Source organism: Clinocottus analis, unplaced genomic scaffold, assembly GCF_023055335.1.
Source record: "Clinocottus analis isolate CAN_PGR_092001 unplaced genomic scaffold, fCliAna1.0.p SCAF_10, whole genome shotgun sequence".
Lineage (NCBI taxonomy): Eukaryota > Metazoa > Chordata > Actinopteri > Perciformes > Cottidae > Clinocottus > Clinocottus analis.
The window spans coordinates 8,819,492-8,834,256 of record NW_027175821.1 but is presented as its reverse complement, the minus strand read 5'-3'; the positions used below and the strand labels follow the sequence as shown (position 1 = coordinate 8,834,256).

General features: G+C 44.2%; 1 protein-coding gene across 2 annotated transcripts in view; it reads left to right on the top strand.

Moving 5' to 3' along the window:
* The first annotated feature begins 741 nt into the window (after positions 1-741).
* The window catches only part of LOC137791325 (A disintegrin and metalloproteinase with thrombospondin motifs 2-like), a 109,173-nt gene continuing 95,149 nt past the window's right edge, over positions 742-14,765 (top strand). For both annotated transcript variants that reach the window (XM_068586164.1, XM_068586155.1), the window contains exons 1-2: positions 742-927; positions 2,619-3,028. In XM_068586164.1, the coding sequence (XP_068442265.1) occupies positions 840-927; positions 2,619-3,028 (498 nt within the window). In that variant the 5' untranslated portion in view covers positions 742-839. The remainder of the gene's footprint in view (positions 928-2,618; positions 3,029-14,765) is intronic.

Sequence of the window (14,765 nt, the reverse complement as noted above, 5' to 3'; positions counted from 1 at the left end):
CCTTATGCTGCTCATCGATGTTTGCAACAATATAAGATTAGTGGTCAAGAGGGGTAAATGATGTGTTAAATGAGGGCAAGCAGGTTAGGGCTAGTAAGACTTTTTCTGTCTGTAAATTGGACCCTTGGGCCCTGAAAAACTAAGTGCATTTCCGCTAGTGAGCCACGAGGGGCGCTGCTGTTCATCCAACCAAGGACGCTTCACGGGATATTCAAAGTTTATGCAAGGCTTGCAGCACACCAGGGACCGGCGGAGGGGAGACTTGAACAGTAGTTTTTTTTTTCTCGCCAGAAAGAGTGTGCAAGTTGGCAAAATGAACGACCCTTGGGCTCGCCATATGCTGTTGGAGTGATAAAGCACCCTGTTCCTTAATTTCACTGCATTTCTTGTGGAGCTGTAAGCGGGCCTGTCAGCGCTCCCTGAAACCCCCTCTCATCCCTCACAGCGGAGTGTGCGGTGTCGGGGAGTTGTCACGGCACCAAGTATAAAAACACACACCGAAAAAAGTGGGGTAGCACATACACACAATGTGAGAGGAGTTGAGAGATAGAGAGGGACATGGAGGAGGAAAGAGAGCAGGAGAGTTGTGTGTGAGTGAGTGGGAGAGAGCGAGAGAGAGAGAGAGAGAGAGAGAGAGAGAGAGAGAGAGAGAGAGAGAGACCTCGGCGGAGAGGAGGAGGAGAGAGAAAGAGAGCTCCGTCTCTCCCGGTGCACTTGGCAGTCTAGTTGCGGGCTGCTGTGCTGTTGCTGTCGTGGCGTGGCTGGTCGCGCCAGGCGGGGAACTTCACCACACTGGAGCCCGGAGTCCCACTCTCTCACCTGCGCAGTTCGGAGCTGCCATGGGTCTCTCGCCTGGATTTACTGTCCTAATTATTTTACCGGCCTTTCTGCTGCACACCAGCGGCCTTTACATCGCCAGTAGCGTTGGTAGGTACAGTAGGGTTAAACGTGGTCAGTGTTTATGTTGTTACGGATCTGCTGATCTCTCATCAGCAGAGCTGCACGGGGCTCTCCGTGCGTCTGCAGCTCAACGTGCCGGCAAAACATTGTTTCTCGTGCTTATGTTTATTTTTTTTGTACATGCTTTTGGGTGCTTTTGCAAAAAAAAAAAAAAAATGCATTTTAGGATGCATTTGAAACTTCTGTGCGTCTTGCTTGTGGTGCTTTCAGGGTCTTTCTGGAGATCTCCGCGGTGCAAGTGCAGTGTTGGGATTTGCTTTCTCCAATCCAGGGGTGTAGTGTTATCTGAGGTGTAAAGGGGCATCAGATGCACCGGTTTACTGTCGGATTTTGCAGGGAAGTAGTCTAACATTATCTGATTCTGCCGCTGTCGCATCTATCGATCTGTCACAGGACGCTGGAGTCGGATGTCAGCCTATTGATCACACTATTATCAAATCATCCCTCTGACATGTGAGTGAAAGAAAGAATAACAGTGTGTGTTAGATTTAATCAGTCAGCCGACTTTATAAATTCGATATGAAAAAAAAGTATAACGCTGTTAAAATAATAAGAAAACAAAATATTAAAAAATATCACATGCACCTGACCACATTTAGGCGATAGCCTTATTGCATCTGACTGTGATGGCATTGACACCTTAATATGGCCTTGGCTCTGCGGTGTGTGTGTGTGTGTGCGCGCGCGTGTACGTGCGCGTGCGTGCGTGCGTGTGTGTGTGTGTGTGTGTGTGTGTGTGTGTGGTGGGTTGCCTTTAAAATGCACCTGTGTTTTCACTGCATGGCATGCTCCCTAATCCAATATAGTGTGCATGAACTGTCTTGAAGAGTCAAAACTGATAGTTAATAAATTTGCATGTTGTTAAGATACAAGAATGATATTAATTAATTATGAAATTATAAATGGCTGCAGGATGCATTCAAATTAATTGAATAGGCGTTATATTCTGTTTCCCTTGGCTATTCAGTCGCTGTAGAGGTTATAGAAATCCCTTTCCTCAGATTAAACAGCCTGACAGTGAGAAAACCGCGTGAGAAAATCGCAATTAGCACCTTCATCTTGTACTGGCTTTCTTGTTGATGGTAGAAGGGCACAGGAGGTGTCAGGAGCGCAGCGCTCTGCTGAGGCTGCCGTTTCCAAACGCGCACTGCCGAGCACCGGGGTCGCCTCTGGGTGGGGCTGTGCTTGTGTGTGTGTGTGTGTGTGTGTGTGTGTGTGTGTGTGTGTGTGTGTGTGTGTGTGTGTGTGTGTGTGTGTGTGTGTGTGTGTGGGTGGGTGGGTGTGGGTGTGTGTGATAGGTTACAGCTTTTATTTATTTTATTTATTATTGGGATGCAGACTAAATAATAAACAATCCCATGCCTGGCATTTTTGTAATCTCTCTTTTTCCCTCCCCTCTCTTTATCCATCCTCCTATTTCCCCTCCACCATTGATATTTTTACCACGGTTTATCCCACATACTTCTCCCATGATGTTTCCTCCTACCCTTGTTGTGGTTGTTTCTTTTTTCTTTTTCTCATAATAAACCGTCATTGTTCTTCCTTACCACATGTTCACTTGCACAGTCAAATACACAATCTTTTCCACTGTCACCTGTCACTGCCTGATGCTGTCTCTGTTGTCTCTCCCTCCTCTGCCTCTCCTGTCCTGTTCCCAGACTCCCTGCAGCATGTCCTGGGGGAGTATGGACTGGTGAGGCCGATCAGTGTGGACGCAGAGGGCCGCTTCCTGTCACACGCCGTCTCGGCTAGCCGCATGGCAGGAGGGCAGTCCCGTAGGCGCCGGAGGAGGGAGGTAGGAGTAGGCAATGATGAGTGGGAAGGACCAAAAGGAGAGCCGATGGCCTTGCGGCAAAAGCTTTACTACAACGTCACCATCTTCGGCCGGGAATTCCACCTGCGTCTGCGCCACAATGCCAGACTGGTGGCCCCCGGAGCCAAGATGGAGTGGCACGATGACAGCGACAGCACCCGGCACTCTGAGCCACTGCATGATGAATGCTTGTACGTGGGAGACATCAAAGACACACCAGGAGCCTCTGTGGCTATCAGCAACTGTGACGGCCTGGTGAGTGGACAACCTGTGTTACCTCTTATCTGTCTGACTGCTGCAGTGTTCACTGGGCTCACTGTAAAGGATCCTGTGAGCAGAATGACATGAGGACGATAGGAGATCGGTGTAGCCCCTTCACGATGTCTTTTTCTCTGGGTCAGTGTTTCTGAATGACCCCATAGCTCCGAAGATGTCTTGGGGGTCAAACTTACGATTTACATCTCTTTTCTTGCTGATGTCCTCCAAACTGGTTGTAACAACAGGCCTGCCATGAGAAATACCTGAGTCATGTTTTCATCCCTCTGCCCTCAGGCCCTTGTAGAACGCTCAACGAGGGGAAGGGATTATTTAAGGAATACACTGATGTTTCACTGATAACCTCAGTATGTATGTCTATTTCTCAGCACAATGCTTTCAGGATGACAATTTGCTGACTTGTCCTGTATGCTGTAGGACCGGACACATAGCAGACACTTCAACAGCATTTGAATTCAAGCTGCCACCATCAAATATTTTGGTTGCACAGCAGTTGCTAAAAGAGCCTGAATTATGAATGCTTTTAATAGAGCTGATGATGAATTGAGGAAAAGGAACAGAAATGGCAAACAGTTGGTGAATGGATTTCAGCAAGGGAGAGAAGTGAGATATAGACCGTGTGAAGAATGTTCACAGGAAGTGTGGAAGATCAGATGATGGAGGAAGATGGAGACCAGCGACCGAGGAAGATGTGCAGGGGACAAGTTTGAAATATACGTCGTGTGGCAGTGCAAATAAAGCAAGTTAATAAGAGTAAAAATGGGCTAAGGATGTGCACAAGGAATAATGGGATTGGTTGTGGTGTTCCCTCGTTAGGAAAAGTGTTCATTAGTCAGCCGGATCAGCCCGCCACTGGAGCTGAGTAGCAGCGACTGGATCCGTTTAGGGTTGAGGACACAGGGGACTGAGCAAGCAGCTGAGAGAGCAGGCAGGGAGCCAGGACAGCACAGGCCTGACATGCCCACTTAGCCTGACACAAGCAGCAGCAGCAACTCACTGCTGCTGCTGGCGCTCGCTCCGGCCCGTCACTCCAGGGCCTTTTGGTAATTTCTAGGAAAGGTTGCTGTCAAAGTGTAGTTGGTTATAGATAACAGATCACCGGTGTGGCTGACTGCACTGCCATGCATGACAGGGTTTTGAAGGATGGGTGCACATGTTTTCAAGTCTTTCTTTGATAAAATAATACTCATAGGTTTAACAAGTCTTTGATAATTTTAGTAATTCCTCTTGTCCACATCGGTGCTTCATATTATAACTCCAATTTCAAAGGTGGGGCTGCAAATTCACAGTCCTCCAGATGTGCAGGATTGCATTCTTAAAAGTACCCTCTTGAGTTTTTGTCCACTAGTAGTGCTGTGGTGCAATGTTTTAACAAGCATGTCTTCTTTTTGCTTGCAGCATACGCATGGATAAGATGGACATGTGCCACTTGAGCATGTGGGCGATGCGATGCACAATTCTATTGATTAATTAGTGATGGTAATCAAGCAATGTGCCAACAAGGGCCAGCAATAACAATACTGCAAGTTTTATGATGGAGGAAATCCATTTAACACAGTTATCAGTTATCAAGGAGTGACATTATGCATTTTGGTGAAACACACTGACTATAAATGTAACTGTAAAAAAAAAAAAGTTGATTGAAGGAACAAAGAGAGAATTTTATTCCAAAAAGAATGTAATATATGAAAATATATTGTGGATTTAGTGCCACATCACTACATTAGAGTTGCATTAAAAAAGGATCTGTTCACGGCCACAATGGAGGAGTTATGAGCATGTGAGTGTTGTTTCAAGACAGGCGTCAAACAATATGAACCTACAGTGTTTTTTAAGGCTGTTTTCAAAATGTTATCTTAAAACTCCAGTGCAGTAAAACAAGATTGTTACAGTAACAATTTATAGGACAAATAATAATAATATCAGCACTATAATATCCACACCAAATAGTCCAAACAAAAAAAAAGGAAACCCCCTTTTAATAATCACATTAGCGCTGTCCACTTATATTTAATTTGTTTCTCCTCGCCCCTGAACAACTCATGTCATTACTAATCAATTCTTACAACCTCCTCAGGCTTGCCAAGACATACAGCCAAGCTCTGTTGGGCCCGGCCTTCTAAGCTCTGCCCACATCTGCCTTTTTAAAGCCAGCAGAGCCACGTCGCCCAGCTCTGCCCTGCTGTGCCCACTTCCTCAGTGACCCAACACCTGGCTACAGCGCTACCATTCACAGCCAAGAATCTCTTGCTGGCTGTGCTCCAGGGTGTGTGATGGTGGCAAGGAGGGAGAGAGCCAAGACAGGGGCCGATAAGGTTCAAACCCAAATACAAGAAAATAATAATAAAGAGGCACAGGAGGGGGGATGAAGAGGGCAAAGGGTATAGATTTCAAGAAGTAACAAATGACCAGAATAAATAAGAGAGCATGAAAGAGCACAGGAAAAAAAAAAGAAAATCTTTGAATGGACAAATGACCTTTGGAGGGAATTGGATTTCTGTGAACAGAAGCTGTGATCAGCTGGTTAGTTCTTTGAAAGGAGGCAGCACTCTGTACAGTATGAGACCTAGGGAGTGTGCAGGGCAAAATGAAATTAAACTGCAGCTGAGACTGTGTTTGTGTGTGTCTGTTTGTGTGCGCTAAGTGCAGAATAGGGAACCGCATGGATCAAACGAATAAAACTCCGAAGCTGAGGAGGTTTCTACTCCATGCATGAATGTTGGTGTGTGCACTGACTGGGAACACCTGCATTTGTACATATGAATTAAAAATAATTTTCTCTGACTAATAAAGACAAGACATGTGACAGTAAGGAAAGATGGCTGAATTCCATTTAGCTGCTTTGGTTTCAGGCTCCTGGAGAACAGAGACATTGTTGATATTATTAGTAACACTATGACAAGTTAAAAATATCTGCTGTAAAAATGCCTAGCTAATGGTTTACCTGTTTGACTTTAAAACACTGATCTGCAAATAATCAATCAGGAAAATGTCTGTCGTCATTCTTTAGTCCTTATCAGCTAAGCAACATACAACAATTCCAACTGAGATAGGTTGGAATTGAGGCAGCAGTGGTGGGTCATCTGGTTGGGTCGTCCTGTCTTCCTCTGTTGCTCTGCAGCCGTCAGCCTTGAGCCTTCAGCTGGTTGGAAGGAGAGTTTTATTCAATCACATTTTTTTTTCTTCCTGTGTCTCTATGGAAGCGAGGCAGTTTAAGAAGGCCTTTGCAGATTAAACTACACAGGGATTGGACATTGTGGTTGATTGTCATAAACTTCAACAAATCAAATCTTTAGTTTGACAAGCTGGGTGTATTCTTTGACGTGCAGGGCCTGCAAGGTGGCGTGGACTTGTGATTGGTCAGTGGCCCAGCGTGACCATTAATATGTGCTGTGATTGGTCAGTGTGTCAACAAGGCAGAGCTCAGTGGGAGCTGGAATGATTCCGGTTGAAGCAGAGAAGTTGTGACATGTTTAGTTTTGTGCCTGTTTTGGCGCTCGGTGGCTAAAAGAGGAAGGGAAACGGACATCCAGGCGGATTTGGGGCGTCGACTGCTACGGTCGAGCGGATATTTTCTGTGGAGGTGTTCCAGGGGTGCGGCTGGGAGACTCGGCTGCACCAATGTCCACGCCACCTGTTGCTGGAACTGGAGCACACTGATAAACTGTACAACTGCGTCGCTAAACTTTTTGTTAATAAGCAGAGGCGTATTGACTTTGTCGTGACGTGAACATCGTCAGGTGAGTTGCTTTGTTTAATGTTTTTTCATCTGCAGTGGCATTGTGTGCTATTTTTTGAATTATCATGGATTGTTTTGTTATGTTATCACTAAGTGTGGTTCATACTGATGCGGGGAAATCCCCGGTGGGCCGACAGGGTTGGGCTGGTCAGGACGCACAACATCACTGAGGCGAAAGGAAGGGGAAGGGGGCGTGAGTTAGAATCAGCCGTTGCGGCTCGCCACCGCAACACCTGTTTGACTCAGACTGAAGTTGTGGGTATCAAAACCACGACCCGCCACTGCTTTGCAGAGAGGTTAATATTCAATGGTTGGGGTTGGAAATGCTTGCGGCAAACTGTTCCAGGATGTTGTTTAGTAACAATAAGGCCGTCCTCTGCTATATTGATGCAAAAGCATGGACACCGCAACTTGTTGAACTGCACTGAACCTTTTAATTCCAACAAAATCCAGTTTTGCAGTTGAAGTTATAGATAAGCATCCATTTTAGTATGAATGGTGATAGAAGGAAATGTCTTCAGGTTTAAAAGTTGAACCTGTTTTATTTGTGTAATGCCGCAGGATCTTTGACGATTAAGGTACAATTGAAATCTGGAGGTGGTGGTTTGGTTTAATTTTGTCCGTCTTCTCAGACACACAAATCCTAAAAGTTACGGAAACCTGGAGAAATGTTTCTAGGCAAAGAGGTGTCGATTTCAGCAAGAAATCACAGATCAAGATCTGAATTCCTCAACTTCAATTCCATGTGAATGCATGCATGTGTGGTTGTGTGTGTGTGTCTGTGTATGTGTGTGTGTTTTCAAACTTCCGGCCCCTCTTGTGGTCTTTCCTTCAGCCTCACCTCCAGTATTTGTTCAGAGATGTGGAGGCTGATTTTGTTCACATGTGGGTGTGAGGTCAGGTGCATCTGTGTGTGTGTGTGTGTGTGTGTGTGTGTGTGTTTGTGTGTGTGTGTGTGTGTGTTTGCGCATGTGTGTGTCTGTCTTTTTAGGATCTTACGTGGAATGTTGCGTGTCAGCAGATCTTTTTGTTTTTCTAGAAGAGACCGTGCATAGTGATAGGAGTTACACAGTTATGGCTATTTAATTTCTCCATGCTCAATAATTATGTCATTGTGATGTGCTAAAGCAGTTAAGTGGGGAATGTTACACTGCAGACAGTGTCAGAGAGCAACACTGTCCAAATCCCAGCTAGAGAAGCATTTATTTTCACTTTGAAAGTTCATTAATTTTTATCAAATAATTAGATTTTGAGATATTGGGACTCCTGCGGTTTATGAGCCTTGTTTACTGGAGTGTAGTCAGAGAATATCCTCCACACAGCAGCCATGATGTAACAAGGTGAAGATGTCTTATCCTTTTACAGAGATTCTGTTTGAAGATCAATTGATTAGTATTATGTGGGACCAATTCTAAACTCTTAACTAGTCTAGTAACCTGTATTACCTTTATATTTCTTATTTATATATTACAATTCCACTTGGAACGTTAACTTATTTTCTATATTCATACTTTATACCATTGCACTTCTGGTTAGATGCTAAACTGCATTTCGTTGCTCTGTACTTGTACATGTGTAATGACAATAAAGTTGAAGCTAATCTAATGTAATCTAATCTAATTGATGCTCAGCGTGCACTAATCTAAAAGCCATGTAAAAGTATAGATAGACAGAGGGAGTCAAATCCATAAAGGTCACTAAAAAGTGTTCCATCAGGATATACTTACATTTTAAACCATGTACAGATACCCGTGCAGCAATATTGCTTTGAAACAAAAGATTTAACGTCAACAGATGATGTTTAAATAATCCCAGCAACTGAAATAAATGATTGTGATTAATAAGCATAATTAAATGAACTACCATGAGGAGACAATTACTTTGCACATTGCACTCACTTGACAAACATACTCTCGTTGCACTGCAGATATCTATCTCCTGTGTGCGGCCTCCTGTTTTCCAGATGGGCCGCAGCTCCTCAGATAATCAGTGGGTTCTGACAAAGGGTGGGGCAGTTTGAGGTTACCGTGGGAACAGAGGGTCACACAGGTCTGAGCAGACGATAGATCTGCACACTGGCCAGGAATTAAATCCAGCTGGGTGAGAAGAGATCCTCGTGTTTTAGAGGTTTTAAACCAGGAAGTGTGTTGCCTGTTATTTTGGGGGTTGCTCCTAAAATCCAGGTGGGTGCACACCTGGATGAGGGGACATTTGTTTCCACAGAGGTGATGTACATTGTACACCTTCACACACACACACACACACACACACACACACACACACACGCACACACACACACACACACACACACACACACACACACACACGTGTGCATTGCACACTTTTGCTGAAGTGGGAATTGCGGTCCAGCACGCCAGGGCTGCAGCATGGTCAGATGCTCAGACACACTGCAGGGACCGACAGCAGGCGAAAGCAAAGTTCCTGTGAAGCATCTTCACCTCGCTGCAAAAACCTGTGCATGCATTTCTCTAATTGTCTCCGCCCCTCGCTTAACTCACTCTCTCCTCTTGCTCTCTCTGTCTGGTGTTTCTTGGCCGGCAGCGGTAGCAAGCAAGCAGGAGAACTCTCCTAACGATGGTATTAAAAGAGTCAGGAAAATGACAGAGAAAGAGAGAGAGGAAAAGTAGCTTTTTGCTCCCCAACACCCACAGATTCAGAGCTCTGGCAAAAAAAGAAAGAGCCAGCAAGAGACAGGGTTCCTTTAGTGAGCAGTCTTTGTCTGACTTTAGCAGCAGATCTGCTCCCGAGCGTTGATCAGACAAGCGGTGTTGAGGGTTAAGGGTATTGCCCGCTGTCTGTGCAGAAAAAAGTTTCCAGCTTCAAAGTTATAGATCTAGGTTTCGCTAACCAGAGGATATTTAATGTTGTCTATTTGCATAGTATGGGCGTCATCCTTTGTTGGCAGATAATTAGCACTGATCCTGTGCAGGTGTTGCCCTTTGTATATTCTGATATGCCATATTTATGTTTGGCTATGTGCTTCAGTGTGTTCATGTGTGTTATTAGCGCACAGCAGGAATGCTGGAAGGCGGCCGTGTTATTTTTGTGCTTTCATTGAAAAGACTCAACATCAACAGCAAGGAGAAAAGCCAAAGAATTGACAGGTGTTTTATTTATTTCTTCGCTGTGGGCGGATGCATGGAGATGGCACATTGTTTTCAAATACTATAAAAGAGTTACAATAGTAATTTGAATGTAGGGATGCACACATACAATACAGATATCGGACATTAGGCCCATATCCGTGGCAATGGGGCAAGTAATTATATATGTATGTATACTATATACTTGAATTTTAGCTGGTTGCTGGTGTTTCATTATTTATTTTAAGAATATTTTTGTTTTAGTAATTTAAGAAAGCAATGTCTAAATCAAGCCTGATGTTGCCTTAGACATGAATAATCCCTGCCACTTCCACAAAGTGCGGTTTACCGCTTATTAATTAAACACTAGGAACATATCAGCGCTCTGTATGGGCCGATACCCGATACGCTGGTAATGGTATTAGGACTGACAAAGTCAGATTGCTGGATCCCTTATTTATTCATTTCATTTATTTGACTTATTTAATTAATTTTATCTATTTTATTTAATGACATTTTCACATTCCATGACTACAATCAAAAAGACTTTAAAGTTGCTGCCACGAAACACACACACACAGTCTGGATGTACACACACCCAGTTCTGAGCTGAATCCTGTGAGAGTGTGTTGACAAAGGGGCGGGCTGATCACAATTATAGCCCCAAAATTACACTAAATGCCAGCGACACAGACACTTGCGCCAGCCGTGGCCCTGGAATACACTGAGTCATTACCTCTGCATTAGGAGTCAATAGAAAAGGCTGCCCTGGGCTGAGCCAACACATCCATCCAGTCATCCAGCCAGTCAGCCCCACAGTTTAGCTTGGTCAGGCGTGACAGCTCACTGGGCCCTACAGTGTGTTATTCCACCCCGGGTCACACGATAAGCAGCTCTCAACTCTAATCAGCTCAAATTGAAATGATGACATCAATTACAGCACGGTGCACAGCTGTTATTGACCCCAGCCCTTACCGGCTGTGTGGAGAGGGAAAAAAAAAAGAAAAGAAAGCGTAAGGCTGATGGTTGAGGAGCGCCAACAGGAACCGCATGGCTGGAGGGAGGGCCGGGTGTCGAGAGGCTCAGACTGCTGAGGCATGGTATGAATGGAGAGACGGAGGGCGAGAGAGAGAGAAACATGTCCTCGGTATCTGATTGCAGGTTCCACCCTGCAGTGTAACTCCACTCAAACACACAATTACTCAATCTAGAGCTATTATCAGACAGAGAGAGAAATAGAGGAAGAGAGGGAGGGGGGACAGACAGAGCACAAGCTCATTCTGAGGAACACTATACAGAGCAAAAGAGTGCTTTTACCAGAGCTGTGATTACTGCCGCTCATACAGTGCACTTAACCAGCCCCCTTGACTCTCTTTCGTCTCGCTCTCTGTCATTCACAGAGTGCTGGTTTGTTTGAGTGGTTGAAATAACAGGAATCATCTGAGAAAATGGAGCAGTGGAACCCCCGTGATTATAACGGAACACCTCTGTGATGTCACGATAACAGCTGGTTGTTTTGATACTAAAATCAGCTCCAGCACGTTTGAATGATGTCGTGGAGACGGAATAATTCACTGTACATGGGATGATGCCGCAATACAATACTGTGATGGCACAGTGATATTCCAGACTTTAGGCTTTATCTTTAACGGTGTTATAGTCATTGCTTGATATTTTGTTTCGTACATGCAGTGTGTTTCCAGTTCAATCTCAGAGAGTGACTAACTTATTATCTTCTTAGACAGTCACATTGCTTACTTCATATAATTCCAACAACATATCTTTACGCCAAGAGTGTAAAGTACGAAAATGATGTAGTCAGAGAGATGCAGAGCGGTGAAGCATGTTTATAGAAATGGCAGACTACATGCCTCACTCACAACTCACGACTCAAATACACACTTTGTGGCCATAAGCTTCAAACTATGACTCTCTACAAACCCATTTGGAGTTTGTTTTGGGTGTGTCGAGGACGGCACGTTAGTTTCCGCTCGTTAAATGTATAGAGACTTTTTTGCAAACTATGGATAACAAAAGTATTCTGCAAGTAAATTGTAATTACAAATTAATAATATACCAGACCTTGAATGGAATAGTTTTTTCTTGCCTGCTGGACTGTCATCACCCGCTCGTCAGCCAGCTAGTCCCACCGGCCGCAGGGAACTGATCGATGCTCGCCACATCAGCAGTTCTCCAGCTCACAGGGCCAGCAGCCTCGGTGGACAGTCTTGGAAACAGGACGAGACATCCTCCACCATGTCCCATCATCTAAACCCTTTTGCCTGCCTGCGCCTGGCTGAACCGGTGTGAGTCTCCTGTGGCAACCGTGTTTTACCTTCCATCCGCCACAGAGGCAGATTCATACCTTTCAAGTTTCCCCTACATAATCTGCACAAACAAGGGAGAGGAAAGCGGCGGTAACATAAAGGGGGAGGGAGGAAGAGCACGGTGGAATCTTAATGTGCCCAAACCTAAAGAAGAACAACGGCAGCATCATAACGGTCACCACCTGCTCAGTCAGAAGGGAGGGAGGAGAGACTCTTGCTGATTTGCATGAAGAAATTCACTTTTTATTGTCTCTCACTCCCCGCTAAGGTCACTTTCCTGCCTTCAGAAGCTAGTACACTTGTCAAACTGATCATGGATATTCTATGTTTGCCGGTTGCTTTCACTGCACGAGTGCATACTTGAAAAAGCATGTGCATTTTTTTTCCCAGCCTGAGTTGTATTTGTTCTTCCTCTAGGTTGACTTGTTTAGCTGTCACATTTGTATTTTCTGTTTGCATGTTCCTTAATGGAACAGAGCCGGTCTGTCTGTCCTCATCTTTGTCTGTCTGGTTACAGTTTCTATGCTTGAAAATCATTTTGCTTGGCGCGTGATGCAGCAGGCAGCTAAGCGGCAAGAATCGCACTTCATAACAGAAACTCACACCCTCCTCATCTTACTAAGGCTGCTTGTTTTTGTTTTCTGCAACAGAGAAATAATCACTTTTTCTCTCCGAGTGTTTTATGTTTGGGGGGTTTTGTCAGTGCATGAGGAGCTCGGGAATTGTTAGTGTACCAGCATATGTAATATATTATATAATAATATAGTGTATTCTAATAACTGACTCTGTGGGGGCTGGAGTGGAACAGCAGAAACAAAGAAACACATCTAGTGCTTTGATCACTGTGACTGATCGTCTGCCAGAGTGTACAAGGAAAGCTTTGGATACTGCCTCACAATTATGTAAGATGTAATGGAGACTTTGAGATGACCTTGGCCATGTATAGCTTTGTATGAGATTGAGTTACCGAATAGTTGGGCCTCCGAGGTGTGCTGGATGTATCTTCTGGATCAGGGACGGGGCCAAACATCAGCGCTTGCAAAAGCAAAAGATTTTGTTAGCAAATAGCACTCGATTATATTTATCACACTATGAATCAAACCAGTCTTTAAGAGTTTAAGGTTCATTTTAGATTAACATTTCCTATCAAGAGATTAGAGAACCTGACCAACAATAACCACGGATTGTGTGATTTGCAGACAAATAGAAAGATTATACAAAAAGAGACACGCATCTTCAATCCTGTCAGTCTAAATCCTTGTAAATCCCAGTGTGAAATGTTTACAGTTTACATCTCGAGTCAGTCACATTCATCACTTAAAATCCCTAATTTATGACGTTTCCAATCAGAATCATGTCTTTTGCATTTAAAGAAGCAACAGCATGTGACAAATTGCTCCTTCCTGGGGATAAGTCTAATTACTAGTGAAAATGTAAGTGCTTACATATAATTGCTATGCTGGTGATTCCTCAGCTGGTAAATGTACATGTTGTCCTATTTGCCATCTTTGTGGCACCATCTTCTTTGTGTTGGACTTTAAGTGATACCAGCTTAGCCCTGCCTTGTCCACTGCATGGCCAAAATGTTTTTTAGGTGCCAAAGTTGCCACACTGCTATGGTATTCTCTGGTGCAAAGACAAGTTTTCTCCCATCCCTCTTCCATGTAACTATCCATCTTCTGGTACCAAAACAACAGCATGGTGTGTTAAGGCCGCTCCAACCCCACCGTACTGATTGCAGTGGGGCTGTCGTCAAACAGACTGTGATTGCCGGAAAACAGCGTAGCGTCTGTGATTGGATTTGTATTAGTATGTTTTTAATGTACCTTATCAACAGTATATCAAAGTTCTGAATTTCATTTTTTAGGAAATTCCTGATTGTGATCTGTGTTTTATATGTTTTATATATAGGCCAACACTATTTTGCAAGTATGTGATTTAAAGCCTCAACTTGCCTCTGCTTTGTTGAAGTGTACTTGAGCAAGTCCTTAGTCACTGCTCGCTAATGGCTGCTTGTAGACCGTCCTGACCGCTAGTCTCCCTGAAAGAGGACAGAAAGGCCGAGCTGGGATCAATATAGAAGCATGTTAATAGTAAGCTTTTTTTTTCTACTGCTGTATACGTTTTTGCATTTGTGTAAGGGCTGTCGAGGCCTCCTACACTGGGATGTATCAGTTTATGATTGGAGTGTGTGGTGCCATTTGTGTAGCTTAGTGTGGCACGAAAGTGCATTAAGGTGCTCAGCTATTAAAATAGGAATGAAGGAGGAGATACATGATGAAATAGCTGTGCTGTCAGACTAAGTCTATTATTGGCTATGTTTATGGCCATAGCCAGAATTGTGCATCCTTGTAACTGCTATCCTCTCTCTCTCACTCACTCACACACACACACACACACACACACACACACACACACAGACACACACACACATACACAGCTTTTCTAAGAGTGCGATGATTGACAGCATCACTTGCAACACAAAGAAAAATGATTTTTTTCTCAGAAGCTAATCCTTTGCCTCTCTCTGTCACACACACTGACAC